We start from the raw sequence: 22,557 nt of genomic DNA on the forward strand, positions 1-22,557 counted from the left end.
CTATGCTTGTGTGGCTAGACCCAACCACCGTGGCCACACTGCTATTTTTAGCACACTAGGCTGAGCAGCGCTAGTGTGTGTACGTCTACGGGAGTTGGGAATTACATCTCCAGCTGCAGTACAGACATCACCTTAGAGGGCTCTGTAGTAATAAGAAGAGCAGCTGCAGTTACAAATGTGAGAATAAAATATCACAAGTTCCATCAAATCTCATGGCTTCGAGGCATGAGCTTATGGTCAGCTGGGGACAGGAAGAAATACCTCCACCATGGGACTGTATTGTATGGTTGGCCAGGTGCCCTGTGGGGAGGGAGGAGGAAACTCACCCTGTTTTGAAGAACTTGGTATAAGCCATTGCTCTGAAGGCAGCACCCTAATCCAATCCAGCTGCTCCTTATTTAATAATGTGATCAGGGCCAGATTTAGGGGCAGACAACCCAGGTAGCCTCCTGGCTGCTGGGCTTGGGGGGCGCCAGGGAGCTGGTTTGGTTGTTAGTGACAAAAGGGAAAATAGAACGTTTGAAGTAAAATGTTTCAGGTATTCCGAATGTGGCTTCATTTTTCACTAGCCTCCTAGAATGTTCTGGACCTTTCTAGAATCTTGTGGAACCTTCCAGATTTTCTGAGAACTACATTTAACTTGAACCTCCTAGAATGTTGTCAGCCAGGCCCTCTTGGGTATATAAGGAGTAGGACGTTACCTGTCAGTCAGTTAGACATAAGAACAAGGTGAAGTGAGAGCCCAGCTATAATATTGTGAACCTTGTTTTATTGATAATACATTTCAGTTATTCTTAAAATGTAAAAGCTTCTATACGCATAGAGGGGGAAAAATTATTTGCTTATATTGGCATGAATAAATACAGATTTACAGATCTTAGCATGTAAATTTATTGTGCTATATAATATATAGTGATGTCATGCATGCAAATTGCGCATCAAAGTTGCAAAATGGGCTACAAATGCAATAAAAATAAAGTATTCAAAAACGTAGCAAAGGGAGAGGGGGCGCCATTTGGTCTAGGGCTGGCCTTGAGTGTGGCTGATATTAATAGGAGACACATGACTAATTGGCTTCTTCATACTTTTAAGCTGCAGGGTGTTCCCCAGAAACTGGCTACCCCACAGCTAAAAACTGCAGACTGAAATGCATGCTCTGAGGAGCAGAACATGGCAAACACCAGGGAATTTAATAGGCAGTGCTCATGTTTGAACTGAAGGGGTTTGCTTAAATAGGAGGAATCAAAATTTCATGATAGAAGCTAGATTGGCATGTTAGCCAGGAGCCCAGGGGCCATAGCTGTGTGCTTGACATCACGTGGCTCTTTGAAACAGAGCTGGGGCCTGTGGAGACACAGCCCTTGGCTGCAGACAAACGAGAGCAGAACCTCAAAGATACGAACACCAGAGTTACGGACTGACCGGTCAACTGGACACCATGAAACCAGAAGTAACCAATCAGGCAGCAGCAGAGACTCCCCACCCCCCCAAAAAAAAGTGCAAATACTGTCCTGTGCTTGTATTGCATCTTACAGGTAGGCACCTCTGGGCTGCCTGTCCTCACCCCCACGCACGGGGCAGCCACTTACAGCAAGATGCTGGAGCTGCCAGCCCACGGCAGTCGGAGCCAGCCAGCAGAGCAGGAGCAGTGCCGGGGTCTGCGCTGCTTTCACCCCACCCCTTCCCCTCCACCCCACCGGGAGGGGGATGTGCTGTTTTATCTCCCCCTTCCCTGGGAGGGGGACACACAGTTTTCACACACACCCCCTACCAGGAGGGGGACAAGCTTGCAAACTCATGCTGGGGCTGAGTAGGGAGCTGAACTGCGGCTGAAGCCTGGCCTAGAATGTCAGCTGCTGGAACCTCCATTCCCGAGCTGTGCGTAACTCTGAGGTTCTGCTGCATGCTGCTAGATCAGTGATCAGTGCATGTGATCCTGTCTCCAGAGCCTCTGACAGTCTGCTGCTTACTGCCCACTGGGGGCGTTGCTCCTTCAGTTTAAGCAGGTAGGATATTGTGCTTTGGTGTTGCAAGTCCCCGATTCAGTCTCCACTGACTCCCATTGTCTACATGTCTGAGGCCTCAGTTCACTACCCAAAGCTCAGTCACACACGCTGCTTGGCTCGTGATGGAGCCTTGCGTGTCTGTGCAGGCTGCAGTCCCTCGTGAACCATGACACGGCCAGGGGCTGCATTGTGGCACTCGGCTGCATTCGACCTCTGCGTGCACGGCCCCCTGGCCTTCCCTGGCTGAAACTGCAGCAGCGTGTGGCAGGTTCGTCCCCAGTGCGCCATGCGTCGTGGACCCCTCCTCTCCTCTGCCGGGCCGCGCTGAGCAAGGGCCTTCAAAGAGGCTCCTAGTCTGTGTTCTCAGGGCAGGCTCGAGATGAGCCAAGCTCCAGCATGCACGTTTGTCTACCCCCTGGTGTCTGCTCCTCCCCCAGGGAGTGCACTGGCCCACGCTCCCCTGGCATGGGGCCTGTGGGGGACGGAGAGCAACGTAGCCCTGGCATGTCAGACTTGGCAGACAGGGAAGCTGAGGCAAAGCAGCCAAGTCAGGTGCCTGAGCCCATGCGGTGAGTTAGTGGCAGAACCGGGCCTGAGCTCAGGAGTTGCCGGCTCCCAGTCCTGGGCAGAGACCATTAGACCCGGCTGCCTCTGTCCCCAGCTTCAGCACCAGCCCATGGCCTGCTGGGCAAATGCCAGGCCATTCCCCTGAAGCCTCTTTCCAGCACAGGAGCTGACTAGCCATGTCATTGGGCCAGGCCAGGTGCTGCTCCCCCAGTGAGCCTTGCGTCAGCGGGCCTGTGATCTGAGGTTTGGCTTGAACTGGGGAAATAAATGGGTATTTATCCAATAAACAGTGGGAAACCACCAGCAATGGTTATTTGTATCTACAGGCTTGTCTGTACCGGGTGGTAAGACTATGGGGGGGGTGTGTGATTTCTAAAGCGCACTAACGTGTTGCACATTAGTTGGTCCCTGTAGACCCTGTTGGTGAACACAAAAGGTTCCCTAGAGCGCTTGGCTGCAGTGCTGTGTGAACCAGCACTACGCTGAAGTGCGCTAGGGAGATTACTCATTACGGTATGTACAAAGGGGGAGCCCCCCAAACCCCAGATCTTTGGACATCTGCGCAAAACTCAAAATCTGCTAAAAATAAACCTGAAAAAATGAAATGAATAAACTCCGGAAAACAAGAGCCCTAGTACGAAGGGTGCAATGTCAGTGATTCTCAGGCGAAGGCATACATATGGCCCTGTTGCTGATCCCATGATACCTTCATGGGAGCAGAGCCTGTCCATCGGGCTGCAGCTGGGAGCCATCATGGAGGCAGTGACTGGGACGCTGGGGGACAGACGTGCCAGCTCCTGAGAGCCAAAGTACAGTTCATTATCAGCCTTGATCTGCACCCATTGGTGCAGCGTGGTATCTGATCCCAGGGCACGAAGGCCCGTGGCTGCATGCCCACCCCAGAGCCCAGCCTGCTGGCTGATGGACACAGTGGCATGGATTGCAGCCCCAGAGAGGATGCGTGTTCTGCTGACGCAGTTGGAGGTGAGATGCTACAGTTACAGCCTTGTGTGCAGGGGAGAGATGGGATTGGGAGTGGGGTGGAAACAGGTAAATTGTAGCCCTAGAGCAAAGGGAATTGGTGAGATGGGAGAAGCTTGAGACTTTGTCTAGGATCAACCTTCAGCTTGGAGATAGGCCTGGCTAGAGCCGCTGCCCAGATCAGGGGCGCACTCTTTCCCCTCCCTCTCTCCCCTGGCTCTAGCACTATGGATGGCGCCACATGTGAGCTAAATAACCCCGGGCTAGTCTGGAGGAAGGATGGTGGTGTGGTTAAGGCACAAGCCCAGGTGTCAGGACTCCTGAGTTCTGTTCCCCGCTCTGTCCCTGACTTGAATTGTGATTCAGGGTACGGCCCTGCCTCTCCCAGTCCAGGGGAGCCGAGAGGCTCAGTTTATTAATGGACTGAGGACTTGAGAAGCTCAGGCAGAAGGTGTTACAGGCAACCAGTGTGTCATTGCCTTCCCTGGATTCTGCCAGGCTCCCTGCTTCTGTTCAATTCTGGGCCCCAAGCGTCTTCCCCCTCCTTGTTCATGCTGCTCCGTGGCTGATGCCTGCTTCACTTGACACACAACCCTTGTCCGGCTTAGCCACATGCCTGAGCAGAACACGAGATCCGTGCCTTGTCCACCATCCAGCTCCAAGAAGACTCAGCGGGTCGCAGTGCATGCGGACCAGGCCAGTGAGTGTGCCGGAGTGTAGGGCAGGCCAGCACGTGGCAGGACTTTTCTCATGTTTTCTAGGCCCAAACTTGAGGCGCCAATGATTTCCCACTGGATCCAGAAATGGAGGCCCAATAGGTGTCCTAGCAGTTTGTGCTACGGCAGGCAGGGCGCCGTGCCGCTGGCTGTGGGGACCCATTGGGCGCTCCACAGCCAGCGGGGGTGGGGGTGGTTTGAACTCTGTAATTCCCTACAGATGGCAAGGCACACAGATACTGCAGGAGTGGGGGGCCAGAGAGAGATGGGCCAAATTGGACAAGGTGCCCATCACCACCACGTAAAGGCAGCTGCTTATTGAGAACTCCAGGGGAGTAATACAGGAATGGTCATTTCAGGCAGCAAGGAGAGGCTGTCCTGCTACCTCTGATGGAGCTGCTAGGCTAGCAGCTGGCACCCAGCAGGTTCAGTGAGAACCATCCCTGCTCACCAGCTGTGCAAGGGATCCCTCAGCTTGTCCCCCCTGGGAGCCTATAGTCCCCCCTGCTCTCCCCACTGCTGTCTTAGGAGTTCCACCAGCCTGAGCTGATTTCCTGCAGCGCTGGGAACGAGATGCTCACGAGGCTGCAGTCGAGCAGGCAGCCTCTTGCGGTGCTGCAGTCAGCCACGGGCCTGCGGTGAAACGTAACAGCGTAAGCCTGGACCCTGGGCTGGGGAGGAGTTAGACATTGAAGTGAAGGGTGGCTGCTCAGCTGCTGAGCGTGGGTTCTGGTGGGCACCACCACCCAGCCAAGCCTTACCCCTCATTTGCCCCTTGCCAAAGCAGGCAAGGGCTGCAGTGGGATTTCTGGGCTCATGGCTCCCCCCACCATATGACCAAGGGCAGAATATTTCCTTCTCTTCTCTGTGTCCGGGAGCCACCATCCTCTGCTGGAGGCTGTTCGGCAGGTACATAGCACTTTCCACCTTCACTGAGCAGTAGGCCTCTTCCCATCACGTCACGTCCGTTCCCCTGCCCGTACGGGGAGTGCTCCCCCGTGGGCTAGGCTAGGGGGTTCTCCAGGTTTAATTAAAAGCGAAGGAACTCCCTTGCCTTAGGAGATGATTTCGGAATCTGATCCACCTCAAGGCTGGGAGAGTTCTTCATATTCAACCTTTCTCTGTTTGCTTCGTTACTCCTCACTATGACCCCTCCCTCTGGTGTCTGACCCTTGCTCAGCCGTGCTGTGGAGTTAGCTCTTGGATCAGTCCCTCCAGCCCCCCGATCGCTTTCCTTGTTCCCTGACTTTCTTCTGATTTGTCAATGCCGTGGAAAGGCCCTCGCAAGCCCTTTGGTAGCTGGTCAGTATCGTTATCCCCATTTTTCAGATGGGGAAACTAAGGCTCAGAGAGAGGAAGGGACTTGGCCAAAGCCAGAGGGAATTGGCACCAGGGCCTGGGTTGGAACACAGGAGTTCCTGCCTCCCTGCTCTGTGCTCACAGCGTTAGATGAAGCTGCCTCTCTCAGTGCCGCTTCCCCTGCACCCAACTTGAGCAACAATCCCAGCCTGTTGTTCAAGAGTCCTGAGTCACGTCTCTGGCACACAGCCTGGCTGGCCCCAGTGATTTTCAAAGAGTCTCTTGTCCTTGTGAGGTTTGTGTCACTGGGCTGTGGTCCCAGCAAAGCTCCGCTGCTGCTGAGGTGCAGTTCTTGTGCTCCTGCCCCCAATCTGCTCTGAGCAGGACATGGTGGTGGGGATGAAGCGCAAATAGCTTCAGGAAAGTGAAAATAGCCTCCCAAGCATAGACTGCTCCCCTTGCTGTACAGAGAGCTCCATCAGCTGACTTCGGGGACACAAATCCATGTCCACTGCTCTCCACAGAGCCAGTCCAGCTCTGAGAGGGAGACCGGAGTCTATCCCAGCTCATGCGCCACCAGCTGATTTTCTAGCCACCGGAATCAACTGTGCATTGGCCCATCCATCCCTGAGGAGCGCCAGTGGGATTGGTCACATGTGGCAGTTTAGTTTGGAGCAATGGGTTATGCAGGTGTAGCTCAGAGCAGCCCTTGGCCCATAAAGTGTTTATTAGCACGGATGATGCATGAGCCGAAACGAACCCAGTTTGCTCTGAGACCCTACAGGCTGTGTGCAGCCATAGCGCAAGGGATGCTAAACCCCCCGGTTCAACGTGGACACTTTTAACCTATATAATAAGGTTAGGCCTAGACGTGTGGCAGCAGGGGTGGGCTGCCATATTCCCTGGATGCACGAAGGCTCGGGTGGCGTGGGCTCGGTGGATGTATGCTCCTGGGCACATTGTGGGTGGGGATTTAAAGGCCTCGTGGCACATGCAGGAATGGATCTCTCCTGGTGAATCTCCACGTTGTTAAGTGTGCCGTGTATAGTGCTAACACTATATATTGGTGAGTGCACAGTACCGCAGGAGTCAGAGTCGGCCACCAGACCTTCATGTGTGGGTCTCTGAGGCTGTTCTCCACTTTAAAATTGTAACTTTTATATACATCAAAATACACGCACGTGTACACACACACACACTCTCCCTAGGCTGACCTGTAATAGGCAAATGAAGCTCATTTCATTACGTTGCCTTGGTCAATGCTGGATTGTGGCCCTGCCTGTCCCACTTACGAAAGCCAGTGTCTAACATCAACCTCTGTTTTCTTTCTGACCCCAGAAGGAAAAGGCTGGTCCCAGGACCAACATCTTCTTATTGTTTTATTACGGTTCCTTTATTTTTTCCCCATGTCATTTTATGTTAACAGGAGCCATGTTTTCAAAGCTGCCGGCATTAGCTCTTTCTGATGCAATGTTCAACCAAGGTCCTGTCCCTTTCTGGTTGCTAAAGATCCCATGGAACTCTTCTGCATGGGCGGGGGTCCCAACCCTGGTGTCCTGACCAAATCCCAGATTGGGTGGTTAAGTTCTTCCAGCTTCAGTTCCCCTGCAGTTTCAATAGGAGGAGTTAATCTTTTCTTAAACTGTTGAAAACCTATTGCGTGGCGGTGTTAGTGAGGAGGGCTGCTGCTTTCCACCCCAGAGAGCGCTGCAGTTCAGCAATTCCTTCATATTCTGAAGGAACCTGAGAGACTTGATATCAAGCTCTCCATAAATGTAAGATTGTAAGAAGCAGCATTTGTGCACTGAGTGCCAGAACGGGTTAGGGTTTTAGTGGCAGATGGTGTCAGAGAGGTGAAGGGTCTCACCCGAAATCACACTGTGATCCAGCGGCAGGGCTGGGAATAGGTCCTGGAGCTGCTGGGTTCCAGCTCTGCGCCTGGACCAAGTGCAGCATGCCAGTTTGAGGCAGGGAGTGAGACGGCAGGGGGAACTGAGGCCAGCAGAACATAACTGCCTGAGCCAGACAGACGGACTGAAGGGTTCAAACTCGAGGGTCTGAAGTTAGGCACTACACAGAAGTGACTGTAAATCAGCCCGTGTATATTGAGATGCCTGACGTCAGACACTCCAGTTAGACAGTGTTGGTCCTAGGCCTGGATTCTGCTCACCGCCTGGCCCAATGGAGGGAGAGCAGAACCTGGCTGGCGTGGCTCAATGTGACTCTGCTGGACATGACCCAAACCTGACCAGACAATTCGCTGGTGTGTCCGCCTGCCCTCCCTGTTCCAGAGGGACCCAGGCGCTTCCAAGAATGCCTCCCTGTGCTGCTGGCTTTGAAAACAGGGCTCTCTGCGCGTGAAGCCATTTTCTCTTTTGTGTTCCATTCTGTTGTCCTCATCGTTTTGTTTGTTTCTCAGTGACTCAGCACATTAAAGAGCTCCTGGAAAGGAACAGTAAGAAGAAATCCAAATTGAGAAAGAAACCCAAGCCCTATATCGAAGAGCATGATGGTAGGGTCCACGTCACCGTTCATTTAGCACCTTCCTGTCTTAGACATAGTAGCAAACCTGCTTCTTTCAGCCTCTTACCCTCCCCTCCACCTCCACTTTGGTTCTGTCCATCCTCTTAACTGTTCATCTGGGCTGTGCCTGCGCTAGGGATGAGACATGCTTGTGAGGCCCCCGGGGCCTGCCTCTGCTGTGACTTGGACACTGGTGTGGATGGGGGCAAATGAGGATCGAGGTGCCTTGGGAGAGCGTGACTGACCGTGGAGCTGCTCTCTGCACTGGGTGTCGAGCCCAGATTGGCTCTGCTGTGGAGAGTCCTGTCTGAGATCCAGCATCAACCCCTGTCCATCCCTAGTGCAGACAGGGCCTGTGCTTTGCTCAGTAGCATTTACAGCATTTGGGCAGGGTTGGCAGTGGTGGGAAATGCTCTGGTAACCAAAGGTGCCTGCAGAAGCAGTGGTGGCTGCGATGGATGCAGTGAACGGGGAGGGGATGAAACACCGTGAATCGGCAGCAGCATTAATGAGTCCCCAATGTGGGCTCAGCTGGCTTTTCATCATCCGCCTTGGAGCTGAGTCACCGAGCAGGCTGTTCGGTGGTAAACTGCCTGCAGGTTTTTACAGCTATGATGTTGCTGGGATCTTTACCTTGCACCTGTTTGAATAGGTTTAGTTATTTATTGTAATGTACCAATCAGTGAGGGGGGTGGGAGTGTAATTAACCAGAGCCAGTTAAAGACATGACTTAGGTTTCCTTGTTTGCTGAGAGATTAACCTGAGCTAGGGGTGGTCGGCTTTTATACTGCAAACCCGCATGGGGGATGGGGGAAGGGTGCTCGCTCTCTGTGGCCTGACAAGACCTGGAGAGGGTTTGTTAAAAGGGGGAACCTGGCTGATGTTTTAATGCTGAGAAATGGGTGTTAAAAAGGTAAGTGTTTGGGACAGATAAATGATCTCTATCAAATACCCCCTGAGCCAGCGTGTGCAGCTGATGAAGCAGTAAAGGGGGGTGGGAGCATGAGGCGGAGAGAGAGCTAAGTAGCTATTTCATTATAACATTTCACTCCAGTGGAATCTAAAGCCAGCCCCTGTCTGCCTTGCGTTAACCACAAGAGCAGGTCAGAGCGGGAGCAACGCTGCCAGCCACACTCCAAACCTGGCCCCAGAACTCCAGCTAAAGACTAAGCTTGGCGCACTCCCCGGACCTGACCCAACCCTCCCAGTACCCACCTGAGCTGGCAAAGCTCCACTGGACAGAAGAGGAAACTGGAGCGCAGAGAGGTTACCTGACGGCAAGCCCAGAGCAGAGCGAGGAGTGGACCCCACACATCCCGAGCCCACGCTGATCCCCTTAGGAGGCTGCCGGGAAATGAGTTATTTGTACGAATTCATGCAATAGTGGAGCTCAGCTTTAGCTTTTTGCCTGACACGTCACCTTCCGTTCACGTGAATTATTGCACAGTAACTTGTGTCCTGGCCATCCTGTGGCTAAAATCACTTAGCTGGAACAGACAATGGTGACATTTAAAAATGGGACATAACTCCCCAGACGAGATGGGCCTTTGTTCTGCCGGAGACACTTGTGTCTGGGAGATGAAGCCTCCTGTTCCCAGCATGCAAAGTGAAATGCACCCTGCTGACGTGTACCAGCTCAGGGACCCCTAGATACACCACTTAAGTCCCACTTCAGCCCTGACTTAAGTCGTAACTAAATCTTGTGGGGCTTAAATACAGCCAGCCTGCTTGGAGAAAGGAGGAGCACTGCGTGCTGGGATCTAGCCTCCACCAGCCACATTTCCACCGAGGACAGTCTCATGCTGTGCTGTAGAACTTCATGCCCTGTGGCTGCACTCGTACCGCACCTCTTCACACCTCGAAGGCACTCATCACCATCGTATCTAAGCACCTCACACACACTAATAAATTAGCCTTGTAACCTGCCCCCCTGCAATCTATACATGAGGTAGGGAAGTGTTTGTATCCCCAATTTACAGATAAGTAAACTGAGGCACAGAGGAGGGAAGTAACTGATCCAAAGTCATCCAGTGAATCAGTTGCAAAGGATGGAATAGAATTCAGCTCCTCTGACTCCTAGATCTTTGTTATAAGCCTTGGTTCAATGCAGCGCTTCAGTGTGTGCTTAAAGGTAAGCACATGCTTAAGTGCTTTACCGAATCGGAATTTTTAATCACAAGGGAGCATCCAGAAGAGAGTATCTGCATCTTACACAGGTCCAGTGTCCTCTTGTCAAGGGTTCATAGAATAAACAATACCTTAAACCTTGGCCATGTGAGTTGCCCGGGCCCCATGGACTTCAACAGAGCTACTTGGGGGAGTAAAGTACCCAGGTGTTGGCAGGATCAGTGTGGTCATGGGACCTTCATCTGGGACAGTCTCAGTTTTTCTTGTGATGTCCTAGGACAGCTGAAGTGTTCTGGTTTTTCATTTGAAAATGTTTGAGGTTCTATATAACTACAAAATGTGTTACCAGATGTAGTGCTCGCCCAGGCAGGATCTACGGAACGAGTGTTCAGTGTGAAGAGTGGTGTTTGGAGTGAAGGGAAAAGTCGAATGAGCATAGACACTCTCCCCAGGCAGCTGTTTTGCTCAAAGTGAATGTTAAAGACACTTGTTAAGTCGGACACAAGTCATTGAAAAAATCCTGTGCTCCGAGAAGCGTGCCCGTCTTGCTGTGAGTGAGCAGCTGGGGACAGTGACACTAGCTCACTTTTTTAAAGTGAAATTTTGTCTTTTGTACAAGTATTTCACAAGCTTTAAAAAAATGTAAAGACTGGGCCTGTTTGGTTTTTGATCGAATACTCCTGGCAAAAAATAGGCCACATACCTCCCTTTTCTGTGTCTCATAGTTGATATTTCTGGGCTAAAATTCCATTCTGCATTCAGCACCTTTCTCCCCCGCAGTGCTGTAGTGGGAAGCCCAATCCACCTGTTCTTCCCGGCTATTTTTAGCTCTCAGCTGGAAGACAGTCTGGCTGCTCATGTTTCCCCTGTGCCAGGTGCGTTGATTACAGGTGAACTGGTTAAACGGCCAGACTCTTGCAGAACACTCAGGTTTCCGTCTGAGCAGTTTAGGCCCTAGATAGAATCGAATCCCCTTTGTTCTGTTTGCCCCGTAACAGTATAGCTGCTTAGCACGTCCGTAGCACCGTCCGGCATCGGAGCGCTTCACAGACACACGTTGTCTGTACAAGCAGCCTGAACGGGTTTCTCTTGTTTGGTTTTTATGTTTGAAATACCTCTTTCTGCTGGAGGTCTGTCACTGGCCCCTACGTGGAGTCAGGCTCAGCCTTGCCTGTCAGCAGCAGTTGTCCCCGAGCTGATCCTGACCTGGTGGCTTAGTTAGCACTGGTGAGCCTGGCTGTGGAAGGGTCGGAGAGGAGGCTCAGTCGGGAAGAGCCTGCTGAAGGGGGCCTCCTAGAGCAGAGTAGGGTCCAGACGTAGGGCCAGGGAGAAGCAGCCAGAGACCCCAGGGCGGGGAGGCAATGGGGAAATCTGCTGGGCCTCGAGCGGAAAAGCCCTGGGCGGCAGCGCTCAGCCAGAGGAGCAAAGAAGAGCTCTGCAGGGCCTGGGAGTGGGGGCAAAGGGCAGGGAACTGCAGCCTCTCCCAAGGGGGCAGAAGAATTGGGTCAGAGGCTTATTTGGGTTTGCAGTTGGACTTTTGATACCCTGGAAGGAGACTGAACTGAGAAGGTGACCTGGCCAGTGGGCTGGGCCTCGGAAAAGTCTGACAGCCGTCACAGGCCAAAGCAATGCTCATAAGGTGGCACTGGGGACAAGAACGCCAGGCTACGATGCCAGAGGGGGTTACAGCAGTGAGTGGAGCAGTGTATAAGGGGTCCTTGGAAAACTGGAGAGAGTAGGTGTTTTTGCAACCCTTAATTGTGCAGGAGGAGTGGTGCAAGTTTAAGGGTACGTCTACACTACGGGATTATTCCGATTTTACATAAACCGGTTTTGTAAAACAGATTGTATAAAGTCAAGTGCACGCGGCCACACTAAGCACCTTAATTCAGCGGTGTGCGTCCATGTACCAAGGCTAGCGTCGATTTCCGGAGCGTTGCACTGTGGGTAGCTATCCCGTAGCTATCCCATGGTTCCCACAGTCTCCCCTGCCCATTGGAATTCTGGGTTGAGATCCCAATGCAAAAACAGTGTCGCGGGTGATTCTGGGTAAATGTCGTCACTCAATCCTTCCTCCGGGAAAGCAACGGCAGACAATCATTTCGCGCCCTTTTTCCCTGGATTGCCCTGGCAGACGCCATAGCATGGCAACCATGGAGCCCGTTTTGCCTTTTGTCACTGTCACCATATGTGTACTGGATGCTGCTGACAGACGCGGTACTGCAGTGCTACACAGCAGCATTCATTTGCCTTTGCAAGGTAGCAGAGACGGTTACGAGTCATATTGCACCGTCTGCCATGCCATTGTAAATTGGTGATGAGATGACGGTTGTCAGTCGTTCTGTACCGTCTGCTGCTGTCATGGGTGCTCCTGGCTGGCCTCGCTGAGGTCGGCCGGGGGCGCATGGACAAAAATGGGAATGACTCCCCGGGTCATTCCCTTCTTTATGTTTTGTCTAAAAATAGAGTCAGTCCTGCCTAGAATATGGGGCAAGTGTACTAGAGAACCAGAGAGCACAGCATCTCTGTGTCAGAGCCCCAGAGATCCCGCAGAAATGATGAGCTGCATGTCATTCTAGGGGGTGCCCCTGCAACAACCCCACCCGTTGCTTCCCTCCTCCCCCAACCCTCCTGGGCTACCGTGGCAGTGGCCCCCCATTTGTGTGATGAAGTAATAAAGAATGCAGGAATAAGAAACACTGACTTTGTAGTGAGATAAAATGAGGGGGAGGAAGCCTCCAGCTGCTATGATAGTCCAGTCAGGACATTAAAGGGGCGGGGGAGAGGAGCCCAGCCTCCCGCTGCTATGATAGTCCAGGCAGTACAGAATCTTTTCTTTAGACATGAAAGGGGAGGGGGGGCTGATGGAGCTCAGCCTCCAGTTGCTATCATGAAGACGGTTACCAGCCGTTCTGTACCATCTGCCGGGAATGACCGGGAGTCATTCCCATTTTTACCCAGGCGCCCCCGGCCGACCTCACCGAGGCCAGCCAGGAGCACTCACGGGCTGATGATGAAGACGGATATCAGTCATATTGTACCGTCTGCCACCAGGAAGGGGATGCTGGTGCTCAGCGCTGCAGCATCCTGTCTACCAGCAGCATGCAGTAGACATAGGGTGACATTGAAAAAAGGTGAGAAATTTTTTTTTCCCTTTTCTTTCGGGCGGGGAAGGGTGTAAATTGATGACATATACCCTGAAACACCCGGGAAAATGTTTTTGACCCTTCAGGCATTGGGAGCTCAGCCAAGAATGCAAATGCTTTTCGGAGACTGCGGGGACTGTGGGATAGCTGGAGTCCTCAGTCCTCCCTCCCTCCCTCCATGAGCGTCCATTTGATTCTTTGGCTTTCCATTACGCTTGTCACACAGCACTGTTCTGTGGCCTCTGTCTGTCATAGCCTGGAGATTTTTTCAAATGCTTTGTCATTTCGTCTTCTGGAACGGAGCTCTGATAGAACAGATTTGTCTCCCCATACAGCGATCAGATCCAGTATCTCCCGTATGGTCCATGCTGGAGCTCTTTTTGGATTTGGGACTGCATCGTCACCCGTGCTGACCAGAGCTCCACGCTGGGCAAACAGGAAATGAAATTCAAAAGTTCGCGGGGCTTTTCCTGTCTACCTGGCCAGTGCATCCGAGTTCAGATGGCTTTCCAGAGCGGTCACATTGGTGCACCGTGGGATACCGCCCGGAGGCCAATACCGTCGATTTGCAGCCACACTAACCCTAATCTGACATGGCAATACCGATTTCAGCGCTACTCCTCTCGTCGGGGAGGAGTACAGGAATCGGTTTAAAGAGCCCTTTATATCAATATAAAGGGCCTCGTTGTGTGGACGGGTGCAGGGTTAAATCAGTTTAACGCTGCTAAATTCGGTTTAAACGCGTAGTGTAGACAGGCCTAAGATGCTCTTATTCAGTTTATGCCTGGGGTTGTATGCTGGGATTGCCTGCAGTAGCAGGGGACTGGATGTGATGACCCAGGGTGTCCTTTCCAGTCCTGTGCTCCTGTGACGTTCTTTTCTCGTTTTGGGCATTCTCAGGTCTTTGCGCTCACAGGACACGTTTGAGTCCCCACTGTTGGTTGAACTCTGATTTTGTGCGTGGGGAAGCTCAGCCATGCAAGCCACTCCCACAGCCTGAGGCCCCTTGGATAAACCCAGCCTCAGTAAATCTAAGGAGCCTTGAAAACATCCTCAGTGCTGGAACCCAGACCCTTCCCCTGAGTAGTAAACTCCCCTGTCTCCCCTGATGGGCTGCTCCACTGCCCAAGAGGAGATGAGAGGGAGGCAGATGGTAAGATGCAGTATTGCCCCCAGTCCATGTCTGTTCTTCCCCTCTCCCAACAAGGTTGGCCACAGCAGCTTCTGACAGGTCTGCGAAACATTTTCCCACCATCCTTCCCACCCCCGCCATCCAACCAATTGGAACCCCATCCTGTGATGGCATGGGGCGGGGGGACAGGACTGAGGAGCATCAGCAAAGCTGTGCTTGGAGGCAAGGACCAGAATAACAAGGGGACTGTAGGCCAGGAGTGAGGTGGTGATGTGGTTGGCACAATAGGGAAGAGGTAATTTTATCACTGGAGTTTTGGGACGACAAAGAGAAGAAGAAGAGAACATTGTGGCCAGCGGGAGAAATGCAGGAGATGTTTAAGGCGTGGACCAAGGTTTGGCAGTCAGGACGGAGATGAAAGGACGTTCCTTGGAGATGAAATAAGGGAAGAATAAACAGAACATAAGAACATAAGAACGGCCGTACCGGGTCAGACCAAAGGTCCATCTAGCCCAGTATCTGTCTACCGACAGTGGCCAATGCCAGGTGCCCCAGAGGGAGTGAACCTAACAGGCAATGATCAAGTGATCTCTCTCCTGCCATCCATCTCCACCCCCTGACGAACAGAGGCTAGGGACACCATTCTTACCCATCCTAGCTAATAGCCATTTATGGACTTAGCCACCATGAATTTATCCAGTCCCCTTTTAAACATTGTTATAGTCCCAGCTTTCACAACCTCCTCAGGTAAGGAGTTCCACAAGTTGACTGTGCGCTGCGTGAAGAAGAACTTCCTTTGTGCAGGAGGCACAGGGTGTGGGGGCAGACAGGAAAGAAGGGAAATGAACCCAAAGTTGACATCCTGGATGTCTGGTGAGGATGGTGGTGTCCTCAACAGGGATGTAGAGATGCAGAGAGGAGGTTGGTGGGAAGATCAGCTCAGTTTTAAACACACTGAGCTTTATGTGGTTTCAAGACATCCAGGAGGCTGTTTCTGAGAGTGAGTGTAGCCGGACGGGTGAGGAAAGCTCAAGGCTGGAGAGTCATCAACATAGAGGGAATAGCTGGGCTCATGGGACTGGATTAGACCCTGCAGCAAGGGAGTTAGATGGTCAGAGCAGGGGATCATGGATGGAGCCCTGGGGGACTGATGACATGGAATAGAGGAGTGCAAGGGAGAAGATACAGAAGGTTACTGCTTCTGTGAGAGCTTTCAGTGACGAGCTGAAGGGTGGGGAGGGTTTGTGTGTGGTTGGAGGGGAGAGTTTGGTCATGCTGGGCCGGATCAGGGTGGGAATTCCAAGTACAAGGGAGCAATGTGTCAGGAGGGGGACACCAAACAGTAAGTGGCTGTGTGTTGTGAACAAGCTGTGGAGAGTGCTCAGTCCGGAGTACAAGGGAAGGAGCCCAGGCCAGAGGCACAGGCAAGAGCTGGCTTGGGTAGGGCCGTGAAGGCAAGGACCAGCTGAGACCATTCCAGCTAGCTCAGTACTTCGTCCCCCTCTGCCCTCTTGTAATTACCCCCAGGCTTTGCATTGCTGCTGTGTAGTGAGTGGGATCCAGCCTCATCCCCTTTCTGTGGGAGACGTTAAACTCCTGGTTTGTAATTAGTTTCCTTGTGCTTAAAGCACAATCTGAATGTAGCATTTCAACGAGTCTCTGTTCCGCCCTTGCTAGATCACAGCGACAGCCTGTACATTTAAGAATGTCTTGTGTCCCCAGCACATGCTGCTTTTAGAGTTGACATTATGGGTGCAGGAGTGTGTGGGAGTCCCGGCTTTGTGCAGATGTGAGGGGGTGGGGAGGAAGCTGATGCAGTTTATGTAACACAAGGGCTTTGACTGTGTATTTGTGCAAGGATCACAGTACATGCTGCAGAGCAGAGGGCTGGAGTCAGGCCTCCTGGTTTCCATTCGCAGCTCTGGCCCAGCTTTGCTGGGCGACTTCGGGAGAGTTGCTTTTCTTCCCTGTGCCTCGGTTTCCACATCTGTAACATGGAGATGATGATCCTGACCCATCTCCGAGAGGATCGTGGGGCTGGAGTTTTAGGGTTTGTAAAGCAGTTTGAAATTCACAGGTGGAAGGGGCAGAACATATTTGTGTTATTGCTTTTGCTGGTGTCGTACGTTCCCATCCTGTGGTGTGTGGTGTGCAGAGGCCATGCTGGTGGTGTGCAGAATGATGCCGTGGGACACTGGGGGTATGGGAGGGGCAGTGGCTCCTTATGTGAGATCATTGGTGGCCACAGCCCAGGGCTCTCCGGTGTGTTCCTGCCATGGAGTTTCCTACCAGTGTAGCCAGTCAGGACAGAAGAACAAGTGCCGCAGCAGCCCATGTTCTGGTATGTGTGCTGCCTCCCACAGTGAGCACAGGAGATGCCTCTGATCTCTTTAGTGATGTGTCTGGCCCTTGATCTGCGATGTTACCCCCAACACCCACGCCACTATATAAGGAGGGGTAGGAATGGTCAGCAAGCTGCCCGCTGCAAGCCCCTAGCCCCCATGCCCTCGGCCAGCACTGACCGAGGGGATCGATCGCAAGCATGCAAATCACTGCTTGGCAATTGTGCCGTTTCCATGGCTACATACCTCGTTGGTACAGTAAGATGCTTTACAGAAACAGGCCATGCAGCATTCCCTGCAAATCCACCAGCAAGCTCTGGCTGTAGGGCTGCTTACTGATGTCGGGTCTGGGCATTGCGGAGGGGGAGATGTGGAATTTTGTTACTGACGCACTTATTAATATCTGAGCAGGTCCCAGTGCGGCTGCCAAGGAGCACAGCAGATCTCCCGCCTGCATCCAGAGCAGGGAGAGCTCTTTGCCATACCCAGTGCCTGGCAAATCTTGGGCCATACCTGGCTGGGAGATCGCTAGAGAAAGCCCTGCAGAGGCGCTGCTTTCTCCACTGCCCCAGCCCGGAGTCATGGTGGAGGAGGTGCTGTACGTTGTGCCTTTCAGATGAGATGCAAGCAGTGGTTATTAGAGATCACGTGGCCTCCTTTGTCACGGTTAGTGCTGGCGTCCTGGCCACATTTCAACTCTAGTTACAAACTGCTTAGCTAAGATTTCCCCTGGGCTTTCCATCAGGCCAGGTCTTGTTCACTTCCTCGCCGACACTCCTGCAGAATGTGGCTGCTTACTGTTAAACAACTGCTGCAATCCACCCCACAGGCGGCTCCGCTTTAGTGGAGGGTGAAGCAGTCCCTGGGTGGAGTTTGCATATCAGTTTGCAGAGCTCTGGGAGATCTCTCTAGATGCAGCATTGTAGGGCAATGCAGTTGTTATCATTCTTCCGTAAACCAAGCTCTCCCTTTCAGCCATGACCTGCCAATGGCCGCAGTTGGATTCTGTGTCCCTCTGCCCGTGAAGGCACCTTGCATGTGCTCGGTGTAGCTGTTTCCATGGAGGGAGAGTTGGATTGCTCTGTACCATGGCAGATTTGTTGCTCACCCAGCGGAGTGCACTGAGAATTGCTCTCGCGTTCCCCAGAGCTCTGTTAAAGTTCACCAAAAGCTTGCCATGCTTACTGAGCATTGGGGGCTTACGCTGCAGCTCTGGGCTGGGCTGGGGGCAAGAATGAGGGTCTCTGCAGGCTTCCAGGGGTCTTAATGCTCAGCTAGCAGGAGCTCTGCACACCCTTTGGAAATGTTACGAGCTAATGTAACTCATTGGTCTGTGTGTGTAGGATGTGTCTCCCCACTGGGTAGATGTAGGTCTGTGACAGCCCTTGGCTAGGGAGTCCAGGCTGTAGCGACTCCTGCCTGTAGCAATCCCTGGTGTCAGCCACAATGCAGCCATCCTACTAGCATATTAAACCCTGAACAGAAAACGCTCTCTCTTTGCTCAGGGTGACTTCACCCAAAGGGCTTGGCAATCATAGCGAGTTCTAAGCAAAGAACGGTAAGCACTTCTAGAGCTTGTTACACCTACAAAGCGGACATTAGTCAGCCTGATGGGTGAGGATGTCATCCCTATTTTACAGAGGGGGAAACTGAGGCACAGAGCAGGGCTGGGACCCCGAAAGCTGTGGCTCCTCAATGTCAACTGAAAGAAACTGCAGTTACCCCAATGCTTAATATGGAGGAAGCAGGCTACAGAACATGTGGATCCCCAGCATGCAAATACCCAGCTCAGTGGGGCACATTGCATGCTGGGACTTGAAGTCTCTGCAGGCTGCATCTTCTTATTGAGGGACCCCCAGACTTGCACTTGGGTCCTGTTCTAGATGCAGAGAGCTTCCTTGGAAACCTGTTCCAGTGGTTAATTCCCTTCGCTGTTCAAAATGTGCACCTTATTTCCAGGCTGAATCTGTCCAGCTTTGACTTCTGACCACTGGATCATGTTAGACCTTCCTCGGCTAGACTGAAGAGCCCATTATTCAGTGTTTGTTCCCCATACAGGTACTCATAGATTGTGATCAAATCACCTCCTAACCTTCTCTTTGTGAAGCGAAATAGATTGAGCTACTTGCGTCTTTCACTCTAAGGCAGGTTTTCTCATCCTTTAATCATTCTCATGGCTCTTCTCTGAACCGTCTCCAAATTATCAGCATCCTTCTTGCACTGTGGGCACCAGAACTGGACCCAGGGTTCCAGCAGCGGTCGCACCGGTGCCAAACTCGGCGTGCCAGTCTCCTGCTCGCGATTCCCCGGTTTGTCCATCCAAGGCTCCCATTAGCCCTTTTGGCCGCAGTGACGCACTGAGAACTCCAGTTCAGCTGGTTGTCCACCATGGCTAACGCTGATTGTGTCATGGATATTTTTAGTACAAGTCAGGGACAGGACACGGGCAAGAAACAAAACATCACAGAAGCCGTGACCTGTCCCCGACTTTTACTAAAACATCCCTGCCAAAATGGGGAGGGAGGAGAGTCCAGCACCCTTCCCCTCCCCCAGCTGCAGCAGCGCCCCCATTGCCTTGAGGAGCTGGAGGGTGTCCCCTGCCACTGCTGGTTGGGAGCTGTGGGGGGCCCCTTCCAGCAGCTGCTGAGCAGCGCCGGGGTCCCTCTGCCACCGGTGGCTGGGCAGCTCGGGGGTCCACGCCGGCACCGGTGGCCGGTCAGTTGTGGAGGTTGGGCTGCTGCAGGGGTCCCGCCCTGCTGGCTTCAGCAGATGTTACTGAGCATGCTCAGTTCGTGTGAGCATGCTCAGTACACACCAAGTAGCACATTCAGTCAGCAGTTTGACTGACAAATCTTTTTCAAAGCCACTGCTCCCCAGGATAGAGTCCCCCGCCCTGTAGATATGGCCGATGTTCTTTGTTCCTGGATGTATATGTTGACGTTTCGCCAGATTCAAATACATAGTTTGCTTGGGCCCAGCTTACTAAGGGATCCAGATTGCTCAGTGTCAGTGACCTGTCCTCTTCATTATTCACCTCTCTGCCACTTTCTGCATCATCTGCAAACTTTATTAGTTTTCTTCCAGGTCATTGATAAAAATGTTAAACAGCAGAGGGCCAGGAACCGATCCCTGCAAGGCCCCACTGGAAGCACACCCACTCAGCAGTGGACCCCCATTTACAATTACATTTTGAGACCTATCAATTGACCAGTTTTTAATTCATTCAGTGTGTGCCATGTTCATTTTATATTGTTCTAGTTTTTTTGTTAAAATTTCTTCCGGTACCAAGTCAAATGCTTTATAGAAGTCTATGTACATTACCTCAACTCTGTTACCTTTATCAGCCAAACTTGTAATCTCATTACAAAAAGATATCAAGTTAGTTTGATAGGCTATTTCTGCCATTAACCCATGGTGATTGGCATTAATTATATTATCCTCCTCTAATTCTTCATGAATTGAGTCCCATATCAGCTGCTCCATTATCTTGCCCAGGATTGATGTCAGCCTCTAATTACCCAGGTCATCTCATTTACCGTTTTTAAATATTGGCACAGCCTAAGCTTTCCCCCAGTCTTCTGAAACGTCCCCTCAAAAACGTATTGAAAAGCAACAGTAATGGTCCAGCTGGCTCCTGAGTGGACCTATCAGACAGCTCCTTTAAACTCTTGGATGTAAGTTATCTGGGCCTGCTCATTTCAAAAGATCGAACTTTGGTAGCTGCTCTTTAATATCCTCCAGATACACTCATGGAATGGAAAGAGTGTCATTAGAGGATGAGATTAACATCTGTTTTCCCCAAATACAGATCAGGAATATTTATTGAACACTCTGTGCCTGTTCTGCATTATTATTCTTCATAATTCTACTATTTCAATCTAGTTGGCTGCTCTCCTCTCTCCATTTGTAACTAGCAGGAGTCTCCCTGGTTGTCCTGGACCCTGAGTGCCCTGTGTGTGTTGCTGGCAGGCTCTGGATTCCATCACGCGGATCCCCTTGTGGGACATAAGCATCAGATATCCCAGCGCAGGAAGCAGGAGACAAGCTGAACGTGAAGGCCCATGGGCCTCTCCATGGCAGCCAGCATGGAGAATCTCGCCAGGGAAATCTCTGCGTGCCAGTGCTGAGTGCGCGCGACCCTAGCAGTGCACCATCTCTCCAGAGCCGCTGGCTTGGCTCAGCTCTGCCTGCTGGGAAAAAACTTCCCGAGATCCTCTGCTCCGACATGGCCTCTGACCAGCACAGTGTCCCTGGCTGAGCAAGGGGGATTGAGTCAACGTGAGTCTGTGATGCCAAGTGGCTTTGCCTGTCCACTGCTGCGGTCACATCCAGGGCTGTGAGCCAGGGGCGAGTGTCTGGGAGTGCGGGGCAGCGATGGTAAAGGAGACAGAGAGAACGAAGCCGGTGTGGCTTCTCATCGCTGTTAGTGCTCATCCAGGACTGGTAGCCCAGGCTCGCTGCACGCAGGCTCTGTCTGGGACGCACACAGGGCTGGGCCAAAGGGTCTGGTGCTTTCAAGCTTCACCCCAGTGCTCCCAGCTAGGCAGGAACGTTCCCCTGTGTGCTGCAGGTGCTGCAGTGGGACGTCTCTCCCCACGGCCTGCTTGACTCTCCCTAGGTCACAGCATGAAAGTTAGGCCAGGAAAAGCCACGCGTGTCTCTCCCTTGTGGTGTTTCCCCTCCTCATGCAGCACCTCATTCCCCTTCCTCCTTGCCTTTCCCTCTTCCCCTTCCAGCGAGTCTTTTCCTGCCATCCTCTCCTTCCACAGACTGACCGAGGTTAGTGCTGGGAGAGCCTTGTTGGATCCAAGCCGGTCCCTCCCCCACATCGCAGGTCAGGGTAGGATCCTTCCATACTGCGCATATCCCTGTCTAGTTCCAAACTCAGGCAATGCGGATTCCACCGTTTCCTTCAGACACGCCTCACCCCCCCCACCCGCCTTCCTCGTGTTTTCTCTCTCTTCCTCCCATCATTCTCTCTTCTCCTCCCACCTACCCATCCTCCTCTGCTCCTTGTACCTGCACCTCTCCCCCTCCCATTCCTTTTCCTACACCTCCCTCTCTCTGGCATCCTCTCCCTAGGACCAGTCCTGCCCGCCTCCCTGGCTATTCTGCTCTGTGTGCGCCTGCAGCCGCGGAGGGAAATTGGCTTAGGCTCCAATCTGCGATGTGTCGGTTGAATCGCTGGGAGCCAGGGCAGGTTGGTACAGCACAGCCAGGCTGCCTGCGTATGCTGGCAGATGGTGGGGCCTGGGTGACCAGGCGCCGCTAAACCTGACTTTGAATAAAGGATCAGTAAAGCATGAATCGTATTAAGAGCAAACAAGCTGCTGGATCATGCCACGTTGGGGACTCAGTGATTGTCACATTTTCAAACCGTCTCTGGTTTGCTCATCGGGTGCCTCCAACACGGGCATTTCAGATGTTCTCATTAGGCTCCCTAATTAGAGACCAATCCCCCTTTGACTCTTCACAGAGCTGGAACCATTCCCCTGGAACGCGCTCTGTTCTGAGTCTGCCAGCAGAGCTGGTCCCACCAGCAAGTGAGCCCTACTGCTTGCAGATCAGGGGCTGGAGTCCCTAATTTGTGAGCCCCTCGCCTCACAGACGCGAGGCAGAAACCTCTTGGGCTCCACCTCTCAAAGCATGGCCCTTTTACACCAAGACCCCATCTGTCCTGGGTCTGCAATGAACACAAGAACGACCAGGCTGGGCCAG

At 52.5% G+C, this 22,557-nt stretch overlaps 1 protein-coding gene across 6 annotated transcripts in view; it reads left to right on the top strand.

Moving 5' to 3' along the window:
- The window catches only part of ARHGAP39 (Rho GTPase activating protein 39), a 370,894-nt gene that overhangs the window by 268,833 nt on the left and 79,504 nt on the right, over positions 1-22,557 (top strand). For 4 of the 6 annotated variants that reach the window (XR_005593866.1, XM_039523605.1, XM_039523609.1 and 1 more), the window contains exon 6: positions 7,989-8,081. The exons of 1 other annotated variant lie outside the window; for it this stretch is intronic. Coding sequence is in view for 4 of the 5 variants with exons in the window: in XM_039523605.1 (XP_039379539.1) it covers positions 7,989-8,081 (93 nt within the window). In the remaining variant the exon portion in view is untranslated. Of the gene's footprint in view, positions 1-7,988; positions 8,082-9,195; positions 9,431-22,557 lie in introns of those variants that run through there. One more of the 6 variants, XM_039523608.1, reaches the window with a different exon arrangement.

This window comes from Mauremys reevesii, linkage group 2, assembly GCF_016161935.1.
Source record: "Mauremys reevesii isolate NIE-2019 linkage group 2, ASM1616193v1, whole genome shotgun sequence".
Classification (NCBI taxonomy): domain Eukaryota; kingdom Metazoa; phylum Chordata; order Testudines; family Geoemydidae; genus Mauremys; species Mauremys reevesii.